The sequence below is a fragment of the Akebia trifoliata genome, chromosome 8 (genome assembly GCF_017979445.1).
Source record: "Akebia trifoliata isolate Shusen 1 chromosome 8, ASM1797944v1, whole genome shotgun sequence".
Taxonomy (NCBI): Eukaryota; Viridiplantae; Streptophyta; class Magnoliopsida; order Ranunculales; family Lardizabalaceae; genus Akebia; species Akebia trifoliata.
Window position 1 is genome coordinate 43,478,504 of NC_141382.1, and position 16,213 is coordinate 43,494,716.

Sequence of the window (16,213 nt, forward strand, 5' to 3'; positions counted from 1 at the left end):
AGTCATGTGATATCAAAGAAGAATATAATACAAATATTGGAGTGCCTTTAGTAAAAATTTGTATGGCAATATAATATCTCTTTATAAAAATATAAAAATACTATCTTTTTCAAAAAATTACCAAAATCCTTACTAGTTTTCAATAAAAGGAAGTTACCAATTGGGGAAACTAAAATGCCTGTGTGCTATGAAAACGGTTTTGTTAATTTGCCGGGCTTGGAGTAACCTCTTAAAAGATAATAACTAGTGACGTGGGGCCCACCCTTTTAGGGATTTTTTATTTTTTATTTTTATTTTTATTTATTTTGAAACTGGTCTTCTTGAAGCGACGAACTATTGATGTGATCAGCCCCTCTTTGCTCCTCTTTCTCCTCTTCTCGTCACAGCCATGTAAGGAACTAACAATCTCCTCTTTCTCTCTCCCTCTCTCTCTTCCCCATCTATCTCTGTTATTCTAATGTTGTGTGGGCTCAGGTGGAGAAATCTGGAAAAAGTTTTAACGTACGTTTTCTCGGATCACATCTACACCCAAAATCGTTACTGATCGAGGAAATAAAGGTAAGGTATTTTTCCAACATTGGATCTCTTGATCTTTGATTCTATTTTATTTTTTATATTTTTTGATTATTTCGTGACATGTCACAATTCAAATTGATCTGGGGTTTTACTACATGCGTTGTTAGATTGCATAATTTCTTAATTTTTTTAAAGAGAATATGTTTTCTTTCGGAGATGGGTTTTGACCTATTTTGGATCTTAATGTTGTGATCACTTGTGAATTAGATCTAAACAGACATTGGGTTTACCTCAAAATCAAAAGGAGAAGAAAATATTGAAACTTTCCATCTGGGTTTTGTTTATTTGAGCTAATATATTGGTAATTTAGAGATGATCGAACTTTGATTTTACCCAAATTAAGGGCGAAGGGAAGAAATTAAGGACAAAGGGTTACGAGGCTATAGTGAATCTTTACTTAAAATCCCTCATTGAACACCTTGTGTTGAGTAGTCCCCATGCATGGTGAGAAACACAATACTAGATTAAAGTTTCATGTTTAGAAAAGCTTGCAATTGGGGAAGCTATACATTCTGCTGAGAACACTCCAGAATATTTTTCCCCTCTCTATGATCATCGATTGGTTAAAAAATATTAGTGCATCTCATGCGTAGTGGTTGAAGTGTTTTCACAATTAACTATACCATTCCATACCCAAACTAAATGGGCATGTGGAAAGCCTTGAGAAGTCATTTTCAAGAAGTAAGTGAATTCAAAGATAACTTTTCTTATACGAGACTGCGGAAGTAAGTGAATTCAAAGATAACTTTTCTTATATGAGACTGATAACTCTCCCTTGGTGAGACTAAAAACTTCCACGATCTCCCTAAAGGAGCTTTTAGAATTCTTCATTTCATATTTTTTTTTGATAGGTAAAATTAATTCATTCATTAAAAGAAAAACGAAAAGGAAGTATGAAAGGAGGCCGAGAAAACCTGTTTAGAGGCCCTTTGTAAGAAGAGCAAAAACGTTCCCAAGTAGAGATGCACTACACAATACACAGCAACCATCGACACTTGCTTACATCATCACAAAGTCCTATCTAGAGACAAGATCTTCAATAAAACCCACTCGAGCTTTTTTGCATTTTGGACCAAGAAAAAAAATTCCTTTGATTTCCATAATTGAGTTGCTCAGATTTCCTTCCTTTCCCCTGAACTTGAAAGCCTTGACATTTCTCTCCTTCCAAATACATTAACAAATTGCTAATGAAAGGAAACTCCAAAGGATTGTTCTTCTAGTTTTAAATGGAAAAGTGGACTAACTGTCACAAAGTGCCTTGGCAGAGTAGAGAAGAGTCCAATACACGCAAGACAATAAAAAAGGAAATTCAATCAAATAGGGATTGATCTGTAACAAGAATAAGAAGGTGGTTAGCACTTTTCCCATTCTCCCTGCAAATAACACATTAGTCGATGATAATTCTTCTTTGGGCAATAAGATGACCAATGGTTAGAATGTATCCAAATTGACTATCTGACAAAACCAAGAGCTGCTTCAGATGGAACTTAAGCACCCAAAATGAAAGCTCATAGGAAGGATTGCCTGGAGGAGTGAGAAAGAAACAAGTAAAATGATTTAACCTAGAACTTACCATCCTTGATTTTTAACCATTTACAAGACCCTTATATCTCGGAGCAAATATGAAGAAAACAATACAATCCATTAGGTTAGTAATCAATTCCACTTCCCAATCATTCAAATTCAATCTGAGGCCTAGGGTCCAAGGGACTCTACTCCCAAAGCCCCAGACATATCTTGAATGGTTGACCTTTTTGGCGGACATGAAGGATTTGAAGTTGAAAGCGAAAAGTCATGGCTGATCCAAGTAGAGGGCTCCTTCTCCCCTTCCCTTTTTTTCTTATTTAATTTTATTGCCTGTTTGTGTGTGCGTTGTCCCTACTCCAAGCAACAACACTCACATCATTGTAAACAAAGATACATCTCAATATAAATATCTGTACATTTATTTTTATTTTGGGATCTTCCTAATGAAATCAAGGCATTCTCTTTGATACACAAATGAATTGGAATTGTCTACAAGGCTTATAGATTGTAAATCAGTAAATCATTTCTTAATGGAGAATTTTGGAGCAACATTTATGATTTTGAAGTTTCTAGAAGACAAGTTCAAGTAGATTGCTACCCATGGCTCATGTTAATCATTCGTGATAATCAAACCAATCCAATCCTCGGGATATTTGCGTTAATGTTGCAGGACATGGTTATGGGTATTGGATCCAACTGTATGAGAAAGTATTAAAAATTAAAAGAAAATTATGACATATTAATTTATTAGTGTGTGCATATATGTATACTAGAGTTTGCCTATCCTTATGGCATGGGCATCCTCTTTAGGGTTAACGTGGTAAAAGTGTAAAGATAATAAAGTTTGAGGGGCATTATTGGAAAAAGGGAAGAAGAGAAAACAAATAAAGTTGGAGGGGTATTATGGAAAAGGGAGAAGAGGAAGGTAATATATAAAATTGTAAGGGGTATCTTTGGTAAGGGGATGGTAGAGGAAATGCAATAAAGGTTGAAGGGTATTCTTGGAAAGGATGAGAAGAGGAATGACAATAAAGTCAAAAGTTATTCCCGAGATTTGTATGGAGATTAAATCCCAACCTCTTATGTGAGGGATAAAGGGAGTAGGGTTCACCGTTTTATTTTATACATACACACATATACATACCTATGCCCAATGTTTTAGAAAGTGAACTTATGGGGTGTTTGTGTGTTTTTCTTTGTTTTACTTTCTATACTAGTTTTTATCATGTCTATGTACTTGATTGTGAGGGTCTATGTTGGAAACAAATTCCTTTTTGTTTTGAGAAGTGGCTCTAACATCAAAATTTCATTGTAAAAATGAGAAATGGAGTGCATTTACCCTAGAAGGTAGATAAAATTTTGTTTTCCATATAAAATTGAAAGTCTTAAACGTGAATATTAAACTTTAGATTCTAGAGGAAGCTTGTTGGATGGATTTGAAGTTCAAGTCAGTATTAGAAGAGATTTCGTTGCTTAGTAGATAGGAGGAGGTTAAAGGTATTTCCTTGGAAGAGAAAAGCAAGAGATCAAATATTAAGGCAGAGTATTGAAGGTTTGTGAAATTGGGAGAGAAAAGTTGATGTTAGAAATCTAGGGTGAAAATGTTTTAAAGATGACAATAATAACACAAAAGTTCTCTATTGTATGGCTCACACATAGAAGAACTCATAACATCTTTATCCTTATGATCAATCTTAACCTTTTTAGAGGAAGAGGATAACATTGGGCAAGACTGATAGATTTCTTCTCAATGTTGTATTTTTAACTATTTCATTTAGACCGCCTGGATGGTTTCTATTTTGATAGAATTTTGTTAGGCCAATGAGGTAGTTGGCTAGAGATACCTTTCGAGGAGGAGGTTATTGTCACGCCCCAAAATCCTAACACGCATCCCCATGATTGAGTGTTAGAATCTCGAGGTGTGAGATATTTCCCACACATTGATAAACACATATAACTCAATAATTTCAAATGATGATACCATATATTGCAGTTAAAGCATATAGTTATGCGATACATGAACAAAACAACAATCCTATTTCACAACTCCCTTTATTTATGGATAACAGAAGGAAATATTGGCACATACTACCTAGAATATACTAATTTGCTCTCTCAACATAAATTGGCCTACAATATTTATCGACGTTTAAAACATATAAGCCTACTGATCTCGAAATTGCAACATCCTAAAGTTGATCATCAATCACTAGAACTTCCTGAAACTGAGATGATTGGTAGGGTGAGTAACAAGGGAGTACTCAACAGGAAACATATATTTCTAAATCATAGTTCTAATATGTCGACAAATTCATTTGTAAACAATGTAAGTTTATTAAAACAAAAATCTGCCTAAAAGATTTCAATAATTGTGAAATAAAACATCGCCATAAGCCTAAAATACCAAACATACAACATCAACCCATAATATAACATACAATGATAGAGTACTATGATAGAAAATTGAGGGTCACGACTAATGTGAACACCTCGCATCAGTCAAAATACGATTGATCAAATACTTTACCGGTGTGGAATCCCACCGTTAGTTCCTGATTATATGGCCAGTCTCTACTATACTTGGGTGATTGATTTTCTGGCTCAGTTGGCCGTTGACCAAGTCCTTAAGAAATGGGCCAATTAAGTGGGTCATTCTTTCCTGACTACTCTAGACTATTAATGATCATTGACTAGTCTTCTTCGTTTATGCCAAGCTGGCGTACATGTGATCCTCAGTAAAACTCTATCATATATACTATTATCTTTACATGTTATTCTCCATTAAAGATAGAAAGGAAGTTCCCAGATTCCTGTTGCGATGTGAAGTTCTTATGCATCCCATACTACAGAAGATATCAGATATCGCAACTATTATCCTAGAATAACTTGTTGCTCTGAAAGTGATACAACACATTATTCTTTGTAGGCTTTCACTATCTTTTAAATAAATCACCAATATAATATAGAAGTAAATTTTTTTTTCTTCAAAACATGAAACTTCCATTTTTCTTACAAAGCATAAAACTTTTTCTTTTTGAAAACATAAAACTTTTCTATTTTCAAAAACATTAAACGAAAAATAACACATAAGCATGTGAGTTGAATACTTAGTCTATCACTCAACATAATATATCCATTTTCATTTTTTTTTCCTTTTCTTTTATTTTCATGTCTTACACGACGATGGGCCGAATCATTTTCTCTTTTTTTTTTTTTTTTGTCGTGCCTTACATGATTCTCGGATCGAAGCAGTCTCACATCTCTCTTTCGTGACTTACATGTCGTACGTCAAAACATCTCACCACCGGGCACTCATTCCACATACACACTCAATTGAGAATCACATCCTCAATAACATTACAAGTTTTCACATCTCTAGTGTGACTTTAATATAAAGGAACTATAATCTGTTTTTAAAATTATTTTTTTTCCATCATTCCAAAACTTTACTTTTCCTTTACAAAGTCAATAAAACCGTTTTTTTATATTATAAATCTCAATGAAATACACAAACATCAAATATCTAATTTTTCATAAAAAAATTCTCCTGCTCAGTTAATTAAAATCATAGAAAAACTTGTTATAATTTTTCATTATAAAATTCTTTCAAAAATCCCTTTTTTTTTTCCACAATAATATTTTTTTTCTAAATTAAATGGTTAATCAAAACAATTTCTGAATAATCATAGATTATGCTCGATTCGCTCAGAACCATACTTTATTATTCCAGTTAGTTTAATAAGGAGAAACATTATTGGTTTTTATTCAAAACCAATTTTACAATTAAAATATTTTGTTGCATGTTGTTGTCATCAACCAAAATCGCGAGTAATATAAATACAACATCGGCATATAAAATTTCTTATCTAACATGCACGAATTTGGCAAAATACATGTATTGAACATAAGTTTTTGAAATAATTCATCATTCATTTTTTTAAATACAAAAACATTTTTAAAATGAATCTACGATTACAATTAAGAAATTGGAAGTTCCCTACCTCATTGGATTCAATTCATAGCTTCAGACATCGACGTCTTGGATCTTTATTCAACTAGTCCAGCTTTTTATTCTCTTTCACTTCCTAACGAGATCAACACCTTAATTAAAAGTTAAGAGACAAACAACTTTAAGAGTCGACTTCTCTCAATAGGTTTGACATAAATGAATAGGAATTAGCTCTTTATATTCATAAATATTTTTCTAGAGTATCCTCTTGGATCAATTAACTTAAACCATCAAATCAAGTTCATGCAAAATTATGTTTCATGATAGTTCTAAACCAACTAACTATACATGATTGACTTAAAAAATCTATCTCATCACAATTATGATTACTAATCAGTAAAGTTCCTAAAATTTATTCCTTGAGATACACAATAAATATTCAGGGCATTACAATTACCATCACCATTAGGAGTTTGGAGGGAGACAAACCGTAGGCACCAAATGGTTTTCACCTTCCCCCCCCCCAAAGCTTGTTCGGATGTGATCGAAATTGATTTTATTGAAGTGATTTTAGAATTTGGGCATCTATTCTAATGGCACATTTATACCTATAATCATTATAAAACAAGGAGTGAAAGACATCTCAGATTATCGGCCGCAAGTCTGGTAGGTATGTGTACACTATTATTGCAAAAATGTTAACATCACGTATCCGTTCAATTCTTCCTTAAACGATTTCCATATCAAGGAGCTTCTGTAAAGGGTAGGTAAATGTTAAACGTGGTCTTAATAGAAAAAAAATGAATTGAATCTAAAGCTTGTTTGATGATCCCATGGATTGTAGATAACTTGTTACTTGTTAGGGATGGGGCTTTTGGTTATAAGTGGGATGTGAATTCAAAAATGTGTTTCCTTGGCTTTTTATTTATTTATTATTATTTGGTCAAAGCATTTGTTGCGTGTTTCTTTGGTAGTTCTAGGGGTTTGAGACAGGGGAACCTTCTTTCACCCTTTCAATTTAGTGAGGTGGTAGAAGCATTGGGAGTAATGATATCCATGACTGTTGAGAAGGGAATCTTTGGGAAAGGTTTACTATTAGTTGTGATGGACCGAATATGTCTAATCTATAGTTTGCAAACTAAACCTTGTTATTTGTAGGAGCTGCTTTACCTACTTGCAATTTTTGAGGGGTATCTTTGGTTGTTTTGAGGCATTGTCCGGGGAGCATTAATTTTCCCCAAAGCAAGGTATAAGGTTAGGGGTGTTGGCTACTGTGCATTGTGGAACAAACAATTTTGCATCCTTGTATCTTGGTTTGCCACTGGGAGCTAGCTATATGTCTAAGCTCCATTGAAAGATTCGGGTGTATATAGACTTCGTCGGTCTTGTTAGTTCTCCGAAGGTGGGAGGTTGCGTTCATTCAGAGTAGGTTGCCTATTATCCCTCTTTATTCATATTCTCATTTTCCATCTCCACATCCATTGTGAAGAGGCCTGAAATTTTGTTTAAAGATTTATGGTGGAACTTATAAATATCACTTGATGGAGTGGAAGACTGTTTGCTCTCCCAAAAGTAGAGGAGGATTGAGGGTGAGTAAACTTAAGGTTACAAACAAGTTTTTACCAGGGAAGTAGTTGTAGATGTTTGGAGTAGAACGATCTAATCTTTGGATAAGAATTTTCCGGATTAAGTATGGAATCAGAACCTTTTGGGATAATGATGAGTGTGCTCTATTTCTCGTGATTCTTTGTACGTTCCAGTAGGATTTTATTTCCTGGTGTATGCTTTCATGGTTTGGTCTGCAATGAGTTGTTATGGGATTTTGATTTTATGAGAATTTTCAACAATTGGGAGATAAAACTCCATTGCTAGTTTAGTTGCTCGCATCCAATGACATACCCTCCTTTTCCGTGGTTTAGGATAGGGGGTTGTGGTCAAAGAGACTCCATTGCTAGTTTAGCTGCTCACATTAAAGATGTCACCCTCTTTCCCTTCGTTGAGGATAGTGTCTGTGTTTGACGAATCTCGATGGCTTGTTCACAGTTAGATCCTTCCATTTGGTTTCGGATTTTATGCCCCTGATCTGTATGTCTTAGTTGTTTGTTCCAAGATTCTATCCAAAGTGGCGTTATTTGTTGGCCTGTCTTTTTGGACCAAATTCTTACCATTGACAATTTAATTAGTCATAAAATTATGATTGATTTTTGTTCCATGCATAAAGCTAGTGGTAAGACAATCAACCATCTTATTTATTGTGATGATGCAAGATTGTGTGGACTGATTTCTTTAGCCAATTTGGTGTTTTTGGGGACTTTGTCAGTTACTTTGGAGACTTCTTCCATTTGAGTTATGTTAGGACCTTTGGGAAAAACATAATATGAGAGTTTTTTAGCGTAAGGGAGAAGAGACCAGAGCCATTGTATTCAAGGTTCAAAATCTCGTCTTGAGGCAATGTCTGTCAGGAGAAAAATTAAGACTGTCTTGACCGCGACATTCCAAGACAATGCAAAATATTTGGAACAATCTGGAAAATTTCCAACACATTCAATATTTCAAAATCAATGTTTCTTCGAGGATTTTTTCTGTGGATAGTTATAGTAGATAATTCATTATTTTAAAATGAAGTGTGTGTACTGATTTTCTTTTGTATCTGGTTTAGGAAAAATCGAAGCATAAAAATAAATCATTGTTTTAACATGACAATGTGTCACATGCTTTACTTAAGGGTCAGAATAGTGAGAATCATAAGTCTTACCTGAATCATAAATCATAAAAAATTTCTTTTCATTTAGTTTGGTCTTCTCTACCACCTTTATATTGTTCTTCTTTTTCTGCTTAATCTAATATCTATCTTTTACCTATCAAATATATAAACAAATATGCATACCTTAGGAGTCTTATCATAAGGAATTCAGAACTAAGATTTAAATCTTCTGGCTTTGATTTGAATTTTAGGTTTCAAGACATAAGATTTTAAACATCATTTTCTATTTCCTTTCTCTCTTAATGAGTTTTTTTTTTTTTTTTTTAATTTATTTATTGCAGAAACATGCAAAAGGACCTTGAGGCATCCCTAAGATGCCTCCAGAGTAAGGCATTCCCTTACAATATGCAAGGCAACAGAAATTCTGTGGAAGGTTTTCCTGAGCTCAAGGATGATATCAGTGCCCATGCAGGAGATGGTATTGTAGGACCCGAAAGATCATTAAGCAGCGAACCCTCTGCACCTCCGAACGAAGGTTTTCATAGACCCATGCACCCTCAAGACTTTTGCATGTGGTCGACCTTGCATCCAGAATTTCAAAAGGTGCAGCAGAACCAATGGAATGCCTTCGATAGCTTTTATCCAATGAATCGCGAGTACAACACTTTTCCAGTAGAGAGAAGTAGCCAATATGTGCCCTTTTGGATGTTCTCTCAAGGTTATCCTCAAGAGTTACAATTTCAAGAGTTTCAATATTTTGTGGTAATAGACTTCGAGGCAACCTGCGACAAGGAAAAGAATCCCCATCCACAAGAGATCATTGAGTTTCCATCTGTTTTAGTGAATAGTGTGACTGGACAACTAGAAGCTTCTTTTCAAACATATGTGCGGCCTATATTTCATCAAAACCTGAGTGATTTCTGCAAGGAGCTGACTGGTATCCAGCAAATTCAGGTGTGGCTTGAATCTATGCTTCTAGTCTATCTTGTGAAACAATAGGCCCCAGTTCTAACTCTGTAATTAAATAAGAGAGCTTCTATTGCCACACCAAATTTTACGAAGAGCGCACCAAGATGTGTACTAATTCTTAAGGGATTTCATATGAATTGGTGTGGCAATAGAATCTCACTAGAAGTACCATTGGGGTTGATGCTAATGGTATACAACGGCATACAGTACATGTGATACTTATGCAGGCATTGGCATCGACCAATTTGATGGGTTTTCGAGGAGATATACTGCACTGAAACTTGACTGGCTTGTTAGATGATCTTAACCATCTGTTTTGTGACCATTTTTTTAGGCAATTGTTTTTTGGATGATGAGAACAATGTGATAGAATGAATGGTTATGAATTTACAATTATCCATTCAGTTGGGTTTTGAGGTTGGAGACCTTCTAGGAATGGCGGGGTTGAGTCATGGTTCCTAGCTTGCATGCATATCACAAATACTTGTATGTTATTTGCAAACCATTCTTAGGTTCCATAAAGCTGGAGTTTTAAATTGCCTCAATATTCATTGCGTACTGTTCATTATTGGCACTTTATCCAAATGCTTTACTATTATCAATGTTTCATCTCTGGGCACTTTCAGTCATTTTTGTCTTGCATCACTCCTGTACACACTTTTTTTTGAATCTCTATTCTGATTTGTGTGTCTGCAAGTTGAGTAGGAATTAATGTTGAGATATGCACAATTAAGGGTCTGTTTGGCTGAACTTTTTAAAGCTTTGCAAGACATGTTTTCAAGGCATTTGGGCAGATGTCTTTCGCAGAAGTTAGATCTGTTATCTTTTATAATGGCTGTTGCGTAAAGATAAATTTCGTGTGACCTGTTTTTCTTGTCCCATTTAAACATATTTTAGGACGAAGGTTTCTCACCCAAAAAAAGAAAAAAGAAAAGAAAAACTCTCCATATAACACCACCCTTGAATCTTGACCCTCCCTCACTGCCGACCTTTTGACTGGCATCCCCAGAAATTTGAGATTGACGATGACAGATCTGACGACAACTCTTAGCTGAGGCTTGCAATGGCGTCTCTCTCTCTCTCTCTCATACATTTTTTTTAAAGAGTCGGTAGGCGTACTTTTGAGTAGTCCGATTGTGAAACCAACTCTTTCATTATGCACTAACACCACATTTCTCACTTACTGATGGCCAATCATCTTAGCTGAGAAAAAAAATAAGACCAATAGTGATGCATGTGGTGTTGATGTATATGGAGTAGTGGTTTTGCAACCCAACTCCAGGGTGTGTAGGGTCCATATTTTTTATACATATTGGTGACTCATGGAAAGTAATTCATTTAATAACACATGATCTCATCCATATAAACATCAAAACCAATGGTAGGGACTTATGTGTATCTTAATAAAACATACCTGATGGATACAGATACAAATCCCCAAACATATTTCTTATGGGGGAAATGAATAGATTCCTAGATCAGCTAGCTATCTAATCCCCGATAAGAATATACTGCTTGGCAATGGTGGAAAAATAAGATGATTGTTTCTATGCGGCGAAACTTTTTGAATGATATCTTAAAGCTCTTGAAAATATTTTTGTCTGATGATAAAAGATAACAATTTTAGTTCTTGAATTTTTTTTCTTGGCATTTTTCATTCTGTTTCTCACAACTTTCTATGTTAAAACAAAGCATTTCGTTTAATGTTAATGGCTAAATGCTTTCCACCAACCGAAAAAGGTGAGGAAGGTGTCTCATTTTGTCAGATGGCTGCACTGATTTTATCAAGTTTTTCTTTTATATCGATGATATTGAAAGACTTCTCTCTAGAAATAGAAATTGTGTTACTTATCAAAAAAAAAAAAAAAAAAAGAAGTAGAAATTGTGTGTTTTTATGTGTGTATGTAGATGGTTCTGTAGAAAATTATATTTTTTGGAGTGATGATGTTCAAATATTATGTGATTGGATGAAATTGAACAATTTTATGTTAGTGGCATTTGATCTACCATTTATTTCTTCTTGAATGATCTAGGAATTTGTAGTGGTTTTATAATTTAGGGCATTTGTAGGGTCTAATTGAGTCGAGGATGTCCTGGGTATTTTCTTTCTTCATAGGTTTCCATGGATATTCAACATCTGAATTAACTACCCTTCACAGATACAAAGTTCAAATTTCTGGGCATTCTTTTGAAGTTCTTTATCTGTTTCAAGTGTAGAATGCTCATATTTGCTTTTTAATATGAGGTTTCTGAGGTGTAACTTGTAAGTCATTTGGGATCACAGGGTTCAAGAAAATGGGTTGTTCGAAAAGCATTGTGGGCTTGTTTCAAGCATGGTTCAAATGTTCGTGCTGTTTTGGCGGAACATTCCGGTTTCGGCCGAGACCGTAACAAAAGACCAACTCTGAAATGTTGAATATTTTGGGAATGACTAGGCACGTTTTGATTGCGACCATTTTGGGTTTTCTTCGTATCTGAACACTGCGTTGAAACAAAAAATTTAAACTTTGGTTTCAAGTAAAGTGAATTTATGTTTTTGAACCTCTGGTGTCATAAATTGGGTTGAATTTAAGTTTAGGAAGGAAAAACTACACATTGGTATATCCCCAAAATAGCTTCTCCTTTAAATTCATTTACACCAAGCTTTGGTTGGGAATAGGTAATTTCATTGTTACATATTCTTTTAAAATGTATTTTTTTTTCCACTTTTCATCCATTATTAGAATAGTTCTTATGGATATGCATCAGTTTGATGGCATGAACTCTGTAATTACTGTATTATTGTGTGTGGTGTTCCAGGTAGACAGAGGTGTTCCTCTAAGTGAAGCTCTACTTATGCACGACAGATGGTTGGAGGAGAAGGGGATTAAGCACACCAACTTTGCAGTTGTGACATGGTCGAACTGGGATTGTCGGGTAATGTTGGAGTCTGAATGCCGTTTCAAGAGGATTCGGAAACCTCCTTACTTTAACAGGTAAGGATGCTAAAAGTCACGTTAACTTGAATCCATTCCTTAGTTTGCAACTAGATCTATTTTTGAGAATGGTTTTCCATGATATAATAATGAGCTTATATTGCTGCACGAACTTTTTTATGTATTGCCAAACAATGAATTATATATCACACACAAAATAGTGGTTTTGAAAGTAGTGACACCCCAATTTCTTAAATTATTTATCACACCCCAATTAAAGATGAAACACACTCTTCAAACATTACAACAACTATGATTAAGCTCATATAAAATTCTAAACCCAAAAAATAGAAATCTAGAAAAACAATGAGAGAGCTTCTATTGGCACCCCAACTTTTACTTATTCTCAACCATTCACTTATTTTCTTATTTTTAAAAGGGGTGGATGTAATAATTAAAAGTTGGGGTGCCAATAGCAGCAATAAAAAAAGATGAGGAGGAAGGGAGAAGCTGTGATGGTATTCCAACAACACCCGACCTTTGATTTCCTTCTAAAAGGTCTTGAAGAGCTTTTTTCTCTTGAGTAGAAACCCAAATCGAAGAACTTCAGAAAGAAAACAATTGAAAGGGGTTGCTGTCATTAAAAAATAGATTGGTTATTAGCATCCTAGATGCCGTGTTTGATCTCATTGTTTGGTATGCTATTAGAAAAAAATGTGTGGTACCATAAGTTCTCTAATAAAATCACAGCAAAAAAGACTTACTGATTGTTTCTCTTTTGGACTTTATCTCACAGGTGGATCAACTTGAAAGTTCCATTTCACGAGGTTTTTGGTGGTGTTCGTTGCAATCTCAAAGAAGCAGTCCAGCTGGCCGGCCTACCTTGGGAGGGCCGTGCACACTGTGGTCTTGACGATGCCAGAAACACTGCTCGCCTACTTGCCCACCTCATGCACCGGGGCTTCAGGTTTTCCATAACAAACTCGCTAATGTGGCATACTGCCAACCCTCCATTGGCATGGCAGCAATCCCCTGATCGCCAATTGGGTCCCACCCATTACCCCGCTAAGTCAAAACAGATGTCGATGCCTCTCATTCAGTTCCACCCATCTCATATGGATCCTGGCAAAGAGCGTCTCATATATTGCTACTGTGGGGTGAAGAGCAGTCGATGCATGGTGCGGAAGCCCGGGCCAAGGCATGGGTGCTTCTTCTTTGGCTGTGGGAACTGGACCGCTACAAGAGGTGCTGTATGCCCTTATTTCGAATGGGCTTCTCCTTGACTTAAGAAGGAAGGATTCAGTACCCTTCTTGATAATATCTAAGGTCTTGGTTTAGAATCCCTTCTATGTAAAAAAAAAAAAAAAAGGTAAAAAATAGAAAGATGTAAGAGATGATGGTGGTCTCGTAAGGAAGCCGACAAACCTTTGCTGCTTTTCTGGGGTCGTTGCTTCTTACAAAATATAGTCTCAAGAGTCTTTCTCTCTTTCTCTCATTCTTTCTCTTTATATGTTCAATGGCTCAAAGAAGTCTACTAGGGAGGATCTAACTTGTAAAAACTGACTTCTTGTTGACAGTAGAGGGAAGAAGAGAAGTGAGAAATGGCTACTTTAGGGAGAATGCTTTTTTTTTTTTTTTAACATTTCAGACATGCTTAATTATATTAAATAATCTGTGAGGTAGGGACAGTTTGTTTTTCTATGCTTTTCAATGGGAATCAGCAAGCCTGTTTGCTAGTTTTCCTCAGATCGGTCATGGGTCACTTATGGTTCGACTTTCCATGGAGATCTTTCCAACTTAGTTACATGTTATGAGTTAATGATCTTCGTCAAAATATTTGTTGCAGTATACGATTATAATTGTCAGATTCAAAGATTATTTTTGCTGATGGATTGGTGTGTGAAGATTTGAAAAAATGAAGATAGAGAGCTTATATCGTTGCACCAATTTTTAAAGCACATCACTTTGGGGGAAAAAAAAAAGAGAGTAAATGAGACGATATCCAACCCTGACATAAAACCATTTATTTCTTCCTAGAATAGTGTTTTATTTTATTTTATTTTATATTATATTTTAATGGAAGGGTGTGCAGTCATTAGAAAATAAATCGGTTATCTGCACCCTTTCATTATATTTAATTTCATTGATTGGTTTGTTATAAAGAATTGGCGTGACAATGTAAATTCGTAGGCAGTGGTAGCAGATTTGAAAACATTCGAATTGAAAAAAAAAAAAGAAAAAGATTTTTGATTGAAACGCTATTGGCCAAGTGGTCCAAATGTCAAGGTGTAATCGCCATCCCAACCATGATGATGCAGAAACGAAGTCCAACATGCCATTTTTTCAATTCTTTCACTTTCGTTCCCTCGTCACGCCTCTCGAGAGGGCCCAGTGGTCCAAATTTCAAGGATTAGGGATGTCGTTTTTAGTGCAATATGTTGATTTGTTTGAGGTCGTGAATTCAAGTTCAGTTTATCCATTAAAAAAAAAGATAATTAAAAGAGTGCGAAATTTTGTGCTCATAATGCAGAGTTGCTTGTTTTAAGTTTTAAATTTATTATGTTGCATTTTATAACACGATAATTAAAATATCACTAATGCTGGAGTGACATTGGATTTATTACGATTTTTACATTTTTGATGTGAAAGTATGCACGTAATGTAGATGTATTTACTCGTATTGTAAGGAAACAACATCTACGGTTATGTGTGCACCTCCATGTCAGAAATGTAAAAATCGCAGTAAATCAAATGTCACACCAGTACGATTCTTAAAATATTTGTCAAATATTTGCAGAATTATCCAAGGGTTCTTGGTTTATCCATCTCTCAAGTAAATCTTATATTAATTAATATGAGTCAAATTAGATGACATTTGAAATTGCATAAGCAAAGAGGAGAAATAGACCATATATATTTGAAGAATTGATTTACACAAAAGGTTGAGTTTAAATAAGAGGACCAATTTTGTAATTTTGAAAAATAAGGTAAGATTGAGGAGTTTTCTAAATATATTAGATGATGGTCCTTAAAAGTTTGATTGTTTACATGTACTAATATTTTGTATCGTATTTTTGTTTTTTTAGTAAATTTTTAAATGAACTATTAAATGTATATTCTGAATCGTACTCAAATTAATTTCTTAACAAAATTGTACCATACATCAAATTGCTTATTATGATTTGGACCAATTGTGACGAGAATCATGAATAAGATGATGATTTAAATCATTGAAATGCATCAGACAATACGTATTGATATCGACTAAGATTGATACAAAACATTGACTCTAAAGTCTTCAATATTTTGAAAATGTATAGAATATGTATCGAATTACTGAGAGATTTACGTGGTTGACCTATCTTTGCATTTTTATTACAAAAACTTCATTTATTTACCAACTTAGTTACTCAACAAATCATAAGGGGGATTCACTGTCATTTTAAATAATTAAATACTTATAATATCCTCAATTTTTTTTTATCATACATCCATTATGGCACAGGGTATTATATATATTTAATAATTAAAAAAAAATGTGATTACCACTTTGAGGTTTCTTAAGAAGTTTTT

At 34.6% G+C, this 16,213-nt stretch overlaps 1 protein-coding gene across 3 annotated transcripts; it reads left to right on the forward strand.

The window, feature by feature from the left end:
• Nucleotides 1-241: 241 nt before the first annotated feature.
• Nucleotides 242-14,339, forward strand: LOC147396994 (uncharacterized). Of its 3 annotated transcripts, none has more exons than XM_086452358.1 (5): nt 242-390; nt 475-563; nt 9,098-9,710; nt 12,525-12,700; nt 13,437-14,339. In XM_086452358.1, the coding sequence occupies exons 3-5, from the start codon at nt 9,102-9,104 to the stop codon at nt 13,921-13,923; spliced, it is 1,272 nt and encodes a 423-aa protein (XP_086308484.1). In that variant the 5' UTR covers nt 242-390; nt 475-563; nt 9,098-9,101; the 3' UTR covers nt 13,924-14,339. The 3 variants fall into 3 exon arrangements, with proteins under 3 accessions (XP_086308484.1, XP_086308483.1, XP_086308485.1); XM_086452357.1 differs by having other exon boundaries at nt 243-390; nt 475-558; XM_086452359.1 differs by lacking the exon at nt 242-390 and having other exon boundaries at nt 397-563.
• The last annotated feature ends 1,874 nt before the right edge of the window (nt 14,340-16,213 follow it).